The 16972-nt window shown below is 37.8% G+C and overlaps 2 protein-coding genes across 4 annotated transcripts in view; one reads left to right on the top strand and one right to left on the bottom strand.

Moving 5' to 3' along the window:
• Positions 1-16972, bottom strand: part of rpl17 (ribosomal protein L17) — a 268902-nt gene that overhangs the window by 179310 nt on the left and 72620 nt on the right. The window contains exon 1 of one of the 2 annotated variants that reach the window (XM_051877803.1): positions 13854-13858. The exons of the other annotated variant lie outside the window; for it this stretch is intronic. The gene's annotated coding sequence lies outside the window, so the exon portion shown is untranslated. Of the gene's footprint in view, positions 1-13853; positions 13859-16972 lie in introns of those variants that run through there. 2 annotated transcript variants of the gene reach the window in all.
• Positions 1-16972, top strand: part of si:dkey-112m2.1 (transmembrane protein 132C) — a 145558-nt gene that overhangs the window by 70000 nt on the left and 58586 nt on the right. For both annotated transcript variants that reach the window (XM_051877701.1, XM_051877702.1), the window contains exon 3: positions 14628-14771. In XM_051877701.1, coding sequence (XP_051733661.1) covers positions 14628-14771 — 144 coding nt within the window. The remainder of the gene's footprint in view (positions 1-14627; positions 14772-16972) is intronic.

Here is a 16972-nt window from a genome sequence, read left to right as displayed (position 1 = left end):
ATGCTCCCAAACTGTTTTCTATGTAAGAAACAGGCAAAAAAGTACAGCTCCTGTAGACCTGAATGACAAAAATGTTTGTTTCAATAACATATTTTAAGTTAGCAATAAATTATTATGGTATCATGAATGTTGTTTTTCCAGCTCAAATCACACCAGAAGTTTTTTTTCAAGCTTATAAACCTAATTTCTCCTCCCCTTATACTGTCTTTATGCGTCTTTGAAATGTCAAAAAATGTAACACACTGATCTGCATTGAACGAGTAGTAACTTTCTGTCCAAATATTGACATTTCCTGTCTCGTTTTAGGGCAAGCTTACTGTCTTTAGCTTGTTGTCTTTTTATTGGATTGTAAACACTGACATAAACCACGTCCACAGACACATCATAGGGAAAAAGCCAGTTAACCCACTCTGAACCTCTTTCAAATGCAAGGATTGACATTTTACTCCTCTGATATAATTCTTTCTTTGACATGCGCGGATGTCTCATCATAGCTCGGGAAGATCTAAGGCTGCAGCACCTGTTGGGAATGAGTATTGGCCTTTCTTGTAAAGTACGCTCAGCTCTCTGGCAGGTAATGGCTCAAAGCTTGAGTGGCAGGAACCTCTGTAATCGAACTGATGTTACATATGTAGCTGCGGGGGAGAGCCTGGGACAGTGTGCCTGGTCTGGCACACTGGGACACCAGCCAGTCCCCACTGGTACTGGCAAGCACTCAAGAGCCTGTCTGTCAGTCTCAGACAGGAGCTTGAGATGAGACCTCTTTCCCCTCTTTTCCTTTCAGTCAGTCCATTCACCCGCTGTCTAACATCAGGCTGGAGGTCTTTATGTAGACCTCTTTTTAATTTTCTTCTCTGTTGCAAGCCACATTAATGTACTCATGCGTTATGTCAGTCTTCAACATTCTGTCATTAACATCTCAGCAACACACACCCATTAAAGATGAACTTTTAGAATAATTTGATTGTTTTCTAGCAGATTAGTAGCCAGTAGTTGGGCAAAATTCTTAATTTGTTCACATTCAGTTCATATGCAGGGATTTGAATTGGAATGACAACAAACTTGGTGAATTGCAATTGAAAGAAATTCAACAAAGCCACACAAAGCCACACAACTTTCCCTGTTTTTTTTTTGTTTTTTTTTGTTTTTATAAATTTACACATTTATTTATTCATTTACGTTTTTGCGAATTGTTTAGATATATTTCTCAAAATTAAGATACTGTCAAAACAATGAACAGCAATTAAAATGCGTTTAAATTTTGACATTCCGCATCACATAGTTTTCACTTAAAAAAAACACACACACACACAAATATATATATACAGTATCTCACAGAAGTGAGTACACCCCTCACATTTTTGTAAAAATTTTATTATATCTTTTCATGTGACAACACTGAAGAAATGACACTTTGCTACAATGTAAAGTAGTGAGTGTACAGCTTGTATAACAGTGTAAATCTGCTGTCCCCTCAAAATAACTCAACACAAAGCCATTAATGTCTAAACTGCTGGTCACAAAAGTGAGTACACCCTGTAGGAAACTTTTTCCTCGTCGAAGCAGAGACCAGGAGACGTTGGGATATCTTTCAAGCAGAAGTTACTCTTTATTGAGAAACGTGCTGTGGGTCGCTGTAGTCATCCAAGTCTAACCAAGGCAGTGTACTTGGTAGTTCATATACATTCAAGGGGGAGGGATACATAGAGTAGAGGTGGAGACAATCTAAACAAAGCATGCAAATGCAGTGCAGGAATCAGCCCATTCCCTACATTTCCCAGCCATGATCTAATCAGCATAACGGTGTCATTCAAATGCATAGGTGTTAATCCACTCAGTCTGACAGTATGGCCCATACCTTTACATTATCATAGAGACAAAGGCACAGCTGTATCTTGAGCCAAATGGTTAGGAAGTGCATGAAGACAAAAGGTTAATGTCACAGACACCTGGGCTGCCTGCCTTGATCTCCTTAAATTGTCATTATCTTTACCTCAAAATGTTAAATACAATATACTTCACCTTAATATTTCATGTGAGGTTATGTCAGGATGTAGGATCAGCAGATCTTAAACAGATTCTTAAATTTGTAATCCCACAGTCCCCCCTTTGAGAGTTCTAATAACTCTCACATAATACAAATTTAAACCTTCTTAAATCCCTTCTTTAACCTATGTTTGTTAACACAAGTCCCATCTTCCAGTCATGTAACTTGTAACAGATACAGGCACATACATCTTATTCTATGTCGTGTCCAACATTTACATAAGTGTTGTTCTTTAACTTGAGTATACTGTTGACACACATATACAACGCAGGGTGGTAATATGTTGTAACTACATGATGACACAGAAAACCATGTAGCATAAGCGTGGAAGTCCTAAAAGTCCATGGCGCCTGAATAGCTGTGGAGTCTGTTCCCTGTAGAGTCCATTTCCAATGCATTTCCATGTCTGTTCCAAGTTGCTCAGATATTGTTTGTCGTTGTGCAACTCCGAGTTGCTCAGATGACTCTGTCTTCATGAAGGTTGTTCATGGATATCTGAGGTGATGCTTTACACCAGGTGCTGCTTATGAGCCATCATGGCATATACACATACCTGCAACACAAGAAAACAAAGAAACAGCAGACCAGCAGTATTCATGCATAGACTTTAGTACGTTAGACCTCTGATGATCGTATAGTTTTTCTGTCTAACTCTGATCATAATAAACTTCTAGTGATCGTATAGTGGTTTTGTTCCTATTTATTTTTTTTTAACCTAGTCTTAATCAATTTGACACCTATAGACCAGTAAGGTGGGGATAAACTACTGAGAGGGGGAAACCTATGAGGAAGTCTTCACCACAGGGTTGGCCCCCGAGGCCTGTTGCACTTCGGTTCTTCCCTGGGCTCCTCACTGGTCTGTGTGTCCTATTCTCTCCCTGTAGTTAATTTGTAAACTTTACTGTGCTACATCTCCATCTTCCAATGAAACATCAGTCATAGCAGACATCATAACCCATAGAGGATGGATAAGTGAATGGAGTGTGCTGTAGCATAACATTTAAGGCTGTGAGTGTACTTAACCAGTGTACCCCAAATGGTGGAAGTGACAGTCAACTTTCTTTTGTTCAGAATGAGTCTTTCAGCTTTCTTGTAGATTACTGGGGAAATTAAGCACTCACAGCCCAAATGGTTAGCATGTCAGTAAGCTGTTGCTCCAAGAGTTTGGAGAAGAGGGGAGGGGCAGTTTCAGTGTAGCAAGTAGACTGAGTAGGAGCTGAGTAAAGCTGTTCATTTCTTTAAATGTCTTTTTGTTTTTCCTACACTCTTTCATCCAATGTCCAGGTTTACCACAGTAATGACAACTGCCTTCTCTCTTAGGACATTTACATTTCTGTCGATTCTCTGTGTTGACCTTAAAGGATGCTGCTGCAATCTTTACTCTTGTCTTGACATCTGAGTCTCTTTCCCAAATAGCTAACCGATCTAAGTTGTTTTGCAGAGTTCCATTGGACCATGTGAGGTCTATGAAAGGCAATGCATTTTTGTATTCTGATGAGAGCCCATCAAACCACATGCGGACCAGTGGTCCATTATCCTTTAACACCTTCTCTGGAGTGTCTGCTATTCCACTGTATGCTGCAGCTGACTGACAAAATCTTTCAGTGTACTCACTTACAGTTTCATCCTTCTTCTGTACACAACTAGTGATCTTTGACCAGTCCACCTTTGGTCCAACAAGGTTCTGTAACACTCTCAGAACTCCTTCTCTCAATTCACCTTTGGTGGAATGCTGAAACTCAGAATTATTTACAGCACTTTCAAAATCACTGAACTCTGATTCTTTCAGGATTTGTGACATTAGCTGGGTGACATCAGATAGGGACATATCATAGAGCTTCATTTTCCTGGACAACTCTGTCCTAAACTCAGAAAAATTTCTCTGCACTGATGGCAAACTCTCAGCAAGTCTTTCTATGTCTTCAGGACCTAGAGCTGTACTGACTGCTTGTAACTGGAGTATGGGGGTTACAGATGTAACTGTGTCAACACCTTTTACCCTACTCTGAGCCTTTTGTCTTGCTCCACACACTTCAACTGCATTTACATCTTTATCCATGAATCCAGTATTGCTATTGCCCTCTAGTCTACAGAAAGACTCTAAGTCAGGATAGCTTTCATCTGACTGTTGGTCTTTTGAGTCACATTTGGTTGAGGCTTTGTTAAGGCCCAACTCTGCGTGAGACGAGACACTCGAGTGTGCAACTGTTTGTTCTGCTTTTCTAACTTAACAATACGTTGGATTTGTTCTTGTGCAATGGATAGAGTAAATTCTCTGTGGCAGCAGATAATGCCCTTCATATTTTTCTTCCGAATACAAGCACCAAGTACCTTTTTGCATTCTTCAATAGACCAAACTTTTTCTGGACGAATCCCAAATTTCTTTGTCAAATCCAATCTGACTGACTCAGTCACTATTGAGTCCATGTGCTTTCCTAACAATGATTTGAACTCACTATCTGTCCATAAAGGGGTAGCTAGTCCACCTTTCTCAGTTGTTGGAATTAGTCTAGCGTTCTTTCTCAACATTTTGTAATGTCTTTCTGGCACAACAATACACTTCAACACTTCCCTGACAGAGCAGAGGTTAACCTAGTTAATACACATCGTAATATATTCAACCTTCTCTGGTGAGCAGAGTAGAACCAACTTGCTTACACACTGTAACAGTTGTAACCTTCCCTGAATTAACAGAGGATGAACCTTCTTCTCTAGCAAAGTAGAGAATGACTATTCTGTTAACACACCACCTTCCCTGATTAAACAGAGGATAAACAACCTTCCCTTATAAAGCAGAGGATAAAACTTCCCTAACTTTACAGAGGATAAACCAATATTAGCACGTGATGCCAATCTTCCCTGCCTGAGCAAAGGATACCAATATTAGCACATAATGCTAATCTTCCCTGATTAAACAGAGGATACCAATATTAGCATGTAATGCTAATCTTCCCTGCCTAAACAGAGGGTAAACTTAATCTCTAAAAGAACATTTTTAGAGGGTAACTTAGTTAACCAAACCCTACAGCTGTCTGTTAACTCTTCTCTGACGGCGCAGAGGATAACAACTTGGTACTGGTCTTAATGGTTCTTTTGGATAGAGTATCACTCACCAACCCTTGGGTGTACAGGAAAATTCAGCTTGGATCTTCTTTTGGATCAGATCTTTCTTGTGCTTGAAGTTTCAATCAGGATTGAGGTGAGAAGCTCTATCCGGGTCACGGCACCAAAACTGTAGGAAACTTTTTCTTCGTCGAAGCAGAGACCAGGAGACGTTGGGATATCTTTCAAGCAGAAGTTACTCTTTATTGAGAAACGTGCTGTGGGTCGCTGTAGTCATCCAAGTCTAACCAAGGCAGTGTACTTGGTAGTTCATATACATTCAAGGGGGAGGGATACATAGAGTAGAGGTGGAGACAATCTAAACAAAGCATGCAAATGCAGTGCAGGAATCAGCCCATTCCCTACATTTCCCAGCCATGATCTAATCAGCATAACGGTGTCATTCAAATGCATAGGTGTTAATCCACTCAGTCTGACAGTATGGCCCATACCTTTACATTATCATAGAGACAAAGGCACAGCTGTATCTTGAGCCAAATGGTTAGGAAGTGCATGAAGACAAAAGGTTAATGTTACAGACACCTGGGCTGCCTGCCTTGATCTCCTTAAATTGTCATTATCTTTACCTCAAAATGTTAAATACAATATACTTCACCTTAATATTTCATGTGAGGTTATGTCAGGATGTAGGATCAGCAGATCTTAAACAGATTCTTAAATTTGTAATCCCACAACCCCTAAGTGAAAATGTCCAAATTGGGCCCAAAGTGTCAATATTTTGTGTGGCCACCATTATTTTCCAGCACTGCCTTAACCCTCTTGGGCATGGAGTTCACCAGAGCTTTACAGGTTGCCACTGGAGTCCTCTTCCACTCCTCCATGACGACATCACGGAGCTGGTGGATGTTAGAGACCTTGCGCTCCTCCACCTTCCGTTTGAGGATGCCCCACAGATGCTCAATAGGGTTTAGGTACCCTCAGCTTCTTTAGCAAGGCAGTGGTCGTCTTGGAGGTGTGTTTGGGGTCGTTATCATGTTGGAATACTGCTCTGCGGCCCAGTCTCCGAAGGGAGGGGATCATGCTTTGCTTCAGTATGTCACAGTACATGTTGGCATTCATGGTTCTCTCAATGAACTGTAGCTCCCCAGTGCCGGCAGCACTCATGCAGCCCCAGACCATGGCACTCCCACCACCATGCTTGACTGTAGGCAAGACACATTTGTCTTTGTACTCCTCACCTGGTTGCCGCCACACACGCTTGACACCATCTGAACCAAATAAGTTTATCTTGGTCTCATCAGACCACAAGACATGGTTCCAGTAATCCATGTCCTTAGTCTGCTTGTCTTCAGCAAACTGTTTGCGGGCTTTCTTGTGCATCATCTTTAGAAGAGGCTTCCTTCTGGGACGACAGCCATGCAGACCAATTTGATGCAGTGTCCGGCGTATGGTCTGAGCACTGACAGGCTGACCCCCCCACCCCTTCAACTTCTGCAGCAATGCTGGCAGCACTCATACGTCTATTTCCCAAACACAACCTCTGGATATGATGCTGAGCACGTGCACTCAACTTCTTTGGTCGGCCATGGCGAGGCCTGTTCTGAGTGGAACCTGTCCTGTTAAACCGCTGTATAGTCTTGGCCACCGTGCTGCAGCTCAGTGCTGTCAAAATTAGTGCATTAACGTATGCGATTGATTTTTTTTCAGTTTAACGCGTTAAAAATATTTAAAGCAATTAATGCAGCATCCGTTTTTTTCCGTCATAATTTGGCTAGCATCACATTATATGATAACGCTCTTGTTCACGCAAATGCTTTTAAACCATTCAAGTGAGAATGCACTGTCTGTGAATGTCATGTCGGGACTCGTGTGCACAGAAAGACGCTCGCCAGTATCGAGTTCTCTTTCACGTTTGAACAAACAATAACACACAGAATTATGCCAAAATGTTTTTTTTTTGTGGAGTATCCTCATAAGAGCAGTCTTAAATGAGTTAAATAACATCCTTAATTATCTTAAAGAGTTGTGAGAAAATGAGATGCGCGTCAGATCCATGTCAAGACGATCTGCTGGAGTTCAAACTGAGCATCAGAATGAGGAAGAAAGTTGATTTAAGTGACTTTGGACATGGCATGGTTGTTGCCATTTCAGAAACTGCTGATCTACTGGGATTTTCATGCATAACCATCTCTAGGGTTTACAGAGAAAGATCCGAAAAAGAGAAAATATCCAGTGAGCTGCAGTTCTGTGGGCGAGAATGGTTAGACTGGTTCAAGCTGATAGAAAGGCAAAAGTAACTAAAATAACTACTCGTTACAACTGAGATATCTCTGAAAGCACAACATGTCAAACCTTGAAACAGATGGGCAACAGCAGCAGAAGACACACCGGGTGTCACTCCTGTCAGTTAAGAACAGGAAACTGAGGCTACAATTGACACTGGCTCACCAAAATTGGATAATAGAAAATTGAAAAAACATTGCCTGGTCTGATGAGTCCTGATTTGTGTTGCGACATTCAGATAGTAGGGTCAGAATTTGGCGTGAACAACATGGATCCATCCTGCCTTGTATAAACAGTTCAGGCTGCTGGTTGTGGTGTAATGGTGTGTGGAATATTTAGTTTTTCTTTAGATTTAATTATAAATATCTATAGTTGTCATTTCAACCAGTCATTACTTAAACAGTCTGATGTTTCTGAAAATACCTCAGTATTATGTATGCTAACATGTTTATGGGTAATTCATACAGAAAAATTTAATGTGTTCTTAAAACACAACACTTAACACTTACTTATGAATTTCTTTGAATTTCATTAATCATTTTTAATTTACCTCTTTAAAACTAAATTACAATTATAATTTTATATCCTTGTTACCTCAATTCTAATTGATTTGAAAATCAGGAATTGAATTGCCATTCATTGAATTAAATTGTGAATGGCTCTCAACCCTCGTGACAGTGCAGTGCCTGCTTTTAAAAAGTTAAAAGCAATATACCATTCAATACAAGCGTCTGCCAAATAACACTAGAGCATTTCTATTTAATTTGATTAATTATCCCATCTTCCTCTCCACTCTCCCCCATTTATTTCCCTCTCTCTCTCTCTCCAGGTCTTTTGTGAACTACTTAACACAATGTTTGCTAATATGGCCCTTTATGGCAATTAAATGCCGATTTGGTGGTGTTGGAGTAATCGTCACCCCAGGCTATCTGTGCTGGCCTAGAACAAATGTGTGTGTGTATGTTTGTGTCTGTGTAATGCATCATAAATGATTCCTCTCACACACAGGGGTTTAAATGCAGCTCAGGGGGTGAAAAGACTCACAGGTGTTAAATCTAAATCAGTGTTTGGCATCGTCTCTCTTTTCACCCATCTTCCTACTGTAATGCATGTCTACTTTTCATAATGCATTTTGCCAAAAAGCTCACTACTGGTTCAGACCCCTGCAGGATTAACTCAATCTTGATATACTGAAAAAAAATATATACTGAGAAAATTATTACACTGCATTTCTGGAATACTTGATTTTGATTGGTAAGTCATGGTATTCTGTGTGCAATATGTGATATTTCTTTAATATCTGCCCATATAATGCCTTAACAGAGCAATCAGAATCAAATATATACAACAATTCATTAAACAAGAAAGGAAGGAAAAATCAAAGAGCATCCCAAAAGACCCTCATGTGTGTAGAACTACTTTGTAGTTATTGGAGTAAGGAGGCAGCACAATTATTTTATATCGCATTTATACAACCGTTAAAAAAAAAAAGTTAATATTGAGTCATTTGCATTTTAGACACAGTCTGGCTGGTTTCTTTGTCTGTTTTTGCTCCAACAGCTGAAATAAATATCGTTAGCCACATCAGAGCCATTGTGCATCTTTGAACAAAACAGTGGTCGCGTTTCATGTGTTGAATGATTCAGTGTTTTTGGAAAAAAATAAGTGAATTATTCAGTGAAGACATTCACTTGTTTCATTCCTGAATGAATCTGCATTTTTTAACAAATCATTTGAATGAATTATTCAATGACTCGCTCTCAAAGTTGGTCACTTAGGGTGTTTTCACATTTGGTCCTTTTCAGGGGTCAGAGTTCGGATCTTTTAAAGTGTGAAAACACCCTTACTGTTTTTTGTTAATGAATGAATCCGCATTTGTGAGCAAATCGGTTGAATGATTCAAATGACTCACTCATAAAGATACTTTGGTGGTATTATTTTGTTGTAGTGACAGACTGTACATTTCTCCCTTACGTACTGATCTCTCTCTCCACAATCAGATATTCCATCCCTGATCTCAGTGGACAACATGGAAGATAAAACAATTACACTTAAACAATTCTTACTCGATGTTGATTTAATCAGCCCGGTCAATATAGATCACGAACATCTGCAGGGGGAGTTCAGGCTGGCTGAATGCAGTCTGTACACAGGAGAAACACACTATGCTAGCTCGGAAAACTGTCATGGAATGTGATTTGTGACGAATACCGGAATCGTCCGAGCGTGTGCATCCCTCACTTTTATAATGTCAGAGAATCTGGGGAATTTACTCATGTTATTTTGGAGAACTGCCACAGGGTTGACGGACTGTCAGAATTTCGACAGATCTCCTCTATCTGATATTACAATCCATCTCCCTCCGCTCTCCACTCCCTGCCTCTCCAGCCATCTCGCGAGCGCTGACACTTCTATCACATTGGTAAATACTACTTTAATTGATACTCAGGTTGTTTTAGAATTAATGAGCTGGCACCCATGTGCTGATGTGAGGGGAAAGAACATCTCTCTTAAAATTGCTTTGCAGCCTTTATTGCTCTCCAGAAATCATATTAGCCAAACCAATCTCATTTAAATCTTCCATTCCCTAATTAACCCTCAACGCCTTCTCATGCTGCTTGCAACTGCACTTTTTGTAGGTTTTTAGATGAACTATTAGAGATTTGTGTCTCTTTGAATATGTCTCTGTGTTGAGTATATTGGATTTTCATTTTGATCAATCAAAAAACAATTAAACTGAGAACAAAATCATCTTCATTATGTAAATGCCAAGTATTACATGAACAGATCAGATAGGACACAAAGGGGCGAACTGACTAAATAGCCTCTTTTGCATTATATTTCAGAACAAACACCTGCATCTTATTCATTAACCACCCACAGTTCAGTTTAACCAGACACAATCTGCACTGGTTTACTGCTGCGGGATGAGTGTATGAATGAAGTCATTGGGCGAATTCACTTTTGAAGGAATTGAATTTTGCCTATTTTCTATTTTAACATATTTTAAACCGTAACATATTCCTGTGATGGCAAAGCTGAATTTTCAGTATCATTACTCCAGTCTTTAGTGTCACATGATCTTTCAGAAATCGTTCTTCTAATATGCTGATTTGCTGCTCAAGAAATATTTCATATTATTAATGTTAAAAACATTTGAACTGCTTAATATTGTCGTGGAAAATGTGCTAATTTGTCAGGATTCTTTGATGAATAAGTTCAAAAGAACAGCATTTATATGAAATATAAATGTTTGGTAACATTATAAGTGTCACTTTTGATCAATTTAATGCATCATTGCTGAATCAAAAAAAGTATTAATTTGATTAAAAAAAAATGTATTGACCCTAACCTTTTGAATGTTTTGAATGTTTAAGTAATATTTCAGTAATAAAATCTTACAACAGAGGCATATTAAATTTAAATGAGGCTTTAACTCATCACGCATAAAAGGCTAATTCATTTAATGCACATTCAAGAATATAAAAGCTGCTGATTAGAGCTGCATGATTCTGGATAAATTGAGAATCTTCATTACTCAGTACTTCTGTAGTAAGTATTACTACAGTATTTCTGTGATAATATGAATATTTGTAGCACAGAAATAACGATACTGTGTGTTTCATACCTATACATGACAACTGCTTTCTCGCCAGCGCAGATCTGAATGTCCGCTGTGATTGTACTTGTCAAAGGTCTATAAGACACAGGCGAATTGTTGTCATTTAGAAATGAGATTGCGTGGGTGTTGAATCTAGATCGTGATCTTTTTACGATTAAGGCTGTTTTAATTAATGTGCAATTCATAGTGAATCTTAATGAATTCCCAACAAATAAAAGTCTTTCCAGAGAAGCAGGATTTTATCCTTTAACCCAAGACATGCCCCTTTTAATTTGAAAAACTATACATTGCTTTTATAAATGCATATATGTGTTTCTGTATTTAAGCAAGTAGATATGACCCAAACGCCGCATAATGTTCAGAATATACCTGTATACCTATAAATATACCTATAACACCACTTCACAGTACAAGCGGTCTGAATGATCCAGGGTCACAAGAGCATTTACAAATATTCTGTTACAAATGATATGTTAGCAGCAGGAAATTCATGAAAAACAACTGAGAATATAGAAGGTACACGTGCTTCAGTCTCTCAAACTACTATGTAAAGTGTTCAAGGTAGCGTTCAGCTACTGTATGTTTGCAGTATTCAACACTACAAACAGAAGTGGTGTATTTCTAAAAGTAGTCACTGTCAGTGGAGCCACAGAGTGGCCTTTAAATATCAAGCTAAAGACATCACATTTAGATGTGTTTATCAGAGATCCTCAATTGGTACTGTATATAGAAAAACTTTTATAAAAAGAATTGATTGATAAATATGATTGCAGGCTTTAAAGTGTGCTTTAAAAGGAATTTTAAAAGGAAAGCAAGATGTTGTTTTTTTCTAGAGGGAATTCATTTTTTTTTCTCGTGTTTGTTCAAACTACTCTCCAATTGTGTGTGTGTGGGGGGGGGGGGGGGGGGGGGGGGGGGGGAGTAAGAAAGAAAAAAAGCAAAACAAACAGATTTGGAAGGAGAAAAACAATCGTCATGACTGTTTCTAATTGCATTTGGTCTGGGTCTTGGCGATAACATCTATTCCATTATTTTCTGCTTTTGAATTGCACTACAGCCTGTCTTCGGCATCCTGTTTTTGATTGGCTGAATGCAGGTATTGGATATTTAGAACAACATGGGACATGCACAAGAATACATTGTGCCATTTCATTAACACTGCAAACAATAGGGATAGTTCACCCTTTTTTTTTTTTTAAACTCACCCTTTTCCCTCATCTTTTGAGGAACACAAAAGAAGATATTCTGAAGAATATCCTTTCCAGTCTTTTCAATATAATGAAAGTGAATGATTACTGGGGTTGTTAAGCTTAAAAATGACAAAAAAGCACCATTTCCCAAGGAGCACATGTGGTCCTAATTTGAAAAATTTAGGAATGCATTAAAAAACTTTAGTATCAAACAAATGTATCAAATAATGTGTTTTTCTTTAATAAAGGGAATCAAGGAGACATTTACCAAAGCAAAATGATTTCATTTATTAGAATACAAAAAGTACGGTAGGTCACGTCTGAGGGGACATATGGTTACACAATCTTGACGCACTGCAAGGATGACCAGCTGTCCTTCCTGTCTCCCTGTAGCACTGTCTTACACTAGGCGTCTTTCATTATGGACATTGCAGTTTATTTCTCTGGCCACATCTGCAATCCTCATGCCTCCTGCAGCAGAACTACGGCATGTTCACAAAGGTCATCAGGGACCCTGGGAATCTTTCTTCTGGTGTTAGTAGAAAGTAATAGAATAATCTCTTTAATGTCCTACGTTATTAGATCTGTGATCTTCATGGTCTACTGCCTGTAAACTGTTAGTGTCTTATGGACAGTTCCACAGTATCCAGAAAATGGGATGTTTCTTTTTTTGCTGAGTTTATATATATCGAAGCTTTGAAGTTTAATCATCACATTAGGCTGTTTCGCAATTCCTTTTTTTCCATCCCCAAATTTAAAATTTTGTAAAACATACGTTTTTGTACGTTTTTTATAGATGCTGAAACGTACAATATGGACGTATTGGCAACATTTATATGTAGCATTATTACATTTTTACAGCTACAAAACATATCATAAAAATAACTGTATAATTTCGCTTTTACCTTTTTTTATAAATAAATGTCTCAGTTTGGCAAACATATGGATTCTAAAGATTTGGATTACAGCTAATGAATAAAATTAATGTCTTTTGTGAATTATGTTGCGTTTTGGTGTATCTTATGGTTGTATTGTCAGTCTCTGCATAGGAGACAACACCTTTTGCGTCTCACTGCAAACAAACTAAATATTACAAAATGGTCAAACGATTAAAGGGATGTTAGTAATTTTATTGTTTTAAAGTGCAGTCTTGTTTAACATTATAATCCTCTGAAACGAGTTTGCAGCAGAGGTCACAAACAGAGCGAAATGTTATTATTTCATGTTAAGTAGATGAGTAAACTGCATTTAATAAATGTGACTAGATAAGTATTGATATGACAAATACAATCGAATCAAAGCATTAATGCCACGATTTTACAATTCATACATGGGAACACACATTTGGATATACGTGAATCATTTACGTTTAAGTGCTGTCAATATGTAAATATTTTACGTTTTAGTGTGGTCAATGCATCAATATTGTATGTAAATGTACGTGTGGAACTACTCTTCACGTAAAAATACACATGTATTCTCATGAGATTACGTTGGCTTGAGAGGGCCCCGCGGTGAACGGACCAAGGCAAACCTTTATGCTGTAATGCTGTATCTGATTCATAAATAAATGTCCTTTTAATTTGGATCTTTTCAGTAATTTGCCTGATCTGGTTCACAATGATTCGTTCATGATTTAGATTGATCAGTTTCTCAAGAGACTCCCATTAGCAGCGGTTAACAGATCACTGAAGGTGAAGATTATCAGTGAAATTTTGATCTCAAACAAAGCTATCAAATGACTTCAGAAGATTTTGAATATAGTTCACAATTCATATGAACTGCAATTATAATACTTATATAATGCTTTTGTGAATTTTTTGAACTTTGAAATCTTCACTCCCCATTGTAATTGCAGGTGAAAGAGTGACAAGTAAATTATTGAAAATTTCATCTTTTGTGTTCCATGAGAGTAAATAATGACTTTATTTTTTGGGTGAACTGTCCCTTTATCAATCCCATTTAGTAGTTATGCATTGCTAATCAATTTAATAGACTTAATATATATTTCATATAATATATAATAGACATAAAATATTCCAAACAGAGATCTTTTGTAGCACTCACGGTTATGATTATATGTGAAGAAAGCAGAACACAGTGACTCTCAAACTGATTTTGAGGTTATACAAGCACATCCGTACCTTACAATGTATTAGATGAGCTGTTGATTAGTCTCTCCCTGTCTGTATAATGCATAAGGCAAACAACTTCAATCTGTTCAAGAACAGGAAAGACTTTTTGTTTCCAAGAGGTGTGTTATATATGATTATATGTTATATTTTATATATTTTAAGTAAATGTATTGAGTATTTCGCACAATGGAACATAAATTAAAGAGTTTATAGATCATCATTAATTTTTCTTTAATTTAAAAAATACATTACATATACTGTACAATCCTTTTTGATGTTTCCAACAGGGTCAAGTTGAAGGATGGTGTGGCGTTTCTGGGGGCGAGGGCCAGCAACCCGGTTCAGTGGACAGTTAGTCAAGACGTCAGGAGTGAGGGACACAGAGTGGTCACTCTGCACTGCCGTAGGAAGGAAGCCAACTTCGGAAAAAGGTCAGTAACCATTCAATCTGTCTGTTCTATTAGTGTTTTTATTAACTGAGGAGAATTCTGGATCTAGAGACGAATGGTATCAAAGACGTTATCATCAGAAGGATGCTGGTTACTTGAATGACCCAGAAGTTCAAAGTTTAAGACCGAAGCTGCAGGCAAAAACATTGCAAACCAGAAAGTTTTTTTTTTTTCTCACTTGCTCACAGTTTTGCTGTCTTTGTAAAGTTTTGGCCAAGAAAGATTCAAACGCATACACATATACTATGACCTGCACCATATGGCCCTTTGGCCTTTAGTTATCAAATATAAGTATCTCTGCCTAATGACTCTTCTTCTAAACTCTTCTGCTCTTTTCATATACAGGCCCTCTGGTACTTGCAGCATGTTTTTCTCAGATTATTGCACCATATCGTGATGTGCTGAGAAGTTACTTGACTATATTTCTCAGAAGCGCTACAATACTTAAAATGATTTCAAACTTGCAACTTTTTCCCTAACAAGCATTGTAGGCTTGATTTTCTTTTCTTTCTTTTTTTCCTTTTTTTGCCACTGTATTGTGTTTATTCACAATAAGTCTAACTAAGTCTAACTAAATCTATCTAAGCGATCATGTCACTTCAGAAGACTTAGATTAAACCCCTCAGTTCATATGCAAATTCAGTTTTATGCAAGTTTTGGTGCAATGGACAGAAATCTGTCAGGTTTCATTAAAATATCTTCATTTGTGTTGCGAAGATGAAAAAAAAAAGTCTTATGGTTGGTGAGGGTGAGTAAATGGTTTACTGCTGTCACTGAGGTAGAAAATAGAGATGCAAAAGTAAATTAATATGTAATCGAATAGTTTTATATTTATTCTTCCCCAGGACTGCTATTAAATTTATTACTCACCCTCATGTCGTTCCACAACCAGAAGACCTTTGTTCATCTTCGGAACATAAATTAAGATATTTTTGATGAAATTCCGAGGCCTGCATTGCCAGCAATATATTTAACACTTTCAGATGCCCAGAATAGTACTAAAGACATATTTAAAACAGTTCATGTGACTACAGTGGTTCAACCTTAATGTTATGAAGCAACGAGAATACTTTTTGTGCGCCAAAAAACCAAAATAACAACTTTGCAACAATATCTAGTGATGCCCGATTTCAAAACACTGCTTCGAATCTTTACGAATCTTTTGTCTTGAATCAGTGGTTCGGAGTTCCAAAGTCACATGATTTCAGTAAACGAGGCTTCATTATGTCATAAGAGTTTCGATATTTCAATAGTTCACGTGACTTTGGCAGTTTGATAACACGATCCGAACCACTGATTTGAAACAAAAGATTCGTAAAGCTTCGAAGCTTCATGAAGCAGTGTTTTGAAATCACCCATCACTAGATATTGTTGAAAAGTTGTTATTTTCTTTATTTTTGTTTTTCGTAATATCTTAATTTGTGATGAACGAAGGTCTTACGGGTGTAGAATGACATGAGGGTGAGTAATAAATGACAATAAATGACATAATTTTCATTTTTAGGTTAGATTGTTTCATGTGCATGGTGGTTTTATCTATTTTCTGTTATGCAAACTCTGCGGGTTATGTTCAGATTCTTGGTCCAGATTTTCAACCTTTTTTTGTCTTTTCGAAAATGGTATTAGATTGCATTTTCTGGCTGAAAAATATTATATTATACTCACTCTGCATTTCTCCACTCAGAGAGATTAAAAAGTCATTGACTGACAGCTGTGCTCTCAGCCCTTATAGGTCCCTCAACTCTTTCAGTACCTCTCTTCGGTGACATTTGCATATGCAAATTATTCTCACAAACACGCCCCATTCCAACCACTGATTAAAAAAAGAAACTCTGTTGTCCTGTCTGAATGAGACAGGGACATAAAATATCTGTGTTATATAAGTCTGATTTAGGTCTGCAAATACATTACTTTCAAATGTGTCAGTTCATATAATGGCCACACAATGTGGGGTGGTAAGCGGTATCGACAGAGCTCTGAGCTTTCATGCACTCATTTTCAGCCTAAAGAGAGAAATGATGAACATTAACAGAATTTTCTTTCCTCGCCTGTAGAATTTTATATAAATCATATTCCAATAACGTACAGTTATTTGATTATGCTCGCTCATTGAAATTCCTATTCCACCTAATGTGTGGGTGTTTCGAGAAGATATTCTTGTTATTCTGACATGCTTTACCTAA

Source organism: Ctenopharyngodon idella, chromosome 21 (assembly GCF_019924925.1).
Source record: "Ctenopharyngodon idella isolate HZGC_01 chromosome 21, HZGC01, whole genome shotgun sequence".
NCBI classification, from domain to species: Eukaryota; Metazoa; Chordata; class Actinopteri; order Cypriniformes; family Xenocyprididae; genus Ctenopharyngodon; species Ctenopharyngodon idella.
This window is presented reverse-complemented; position numbering and strand designations above follow the sequence as displayed.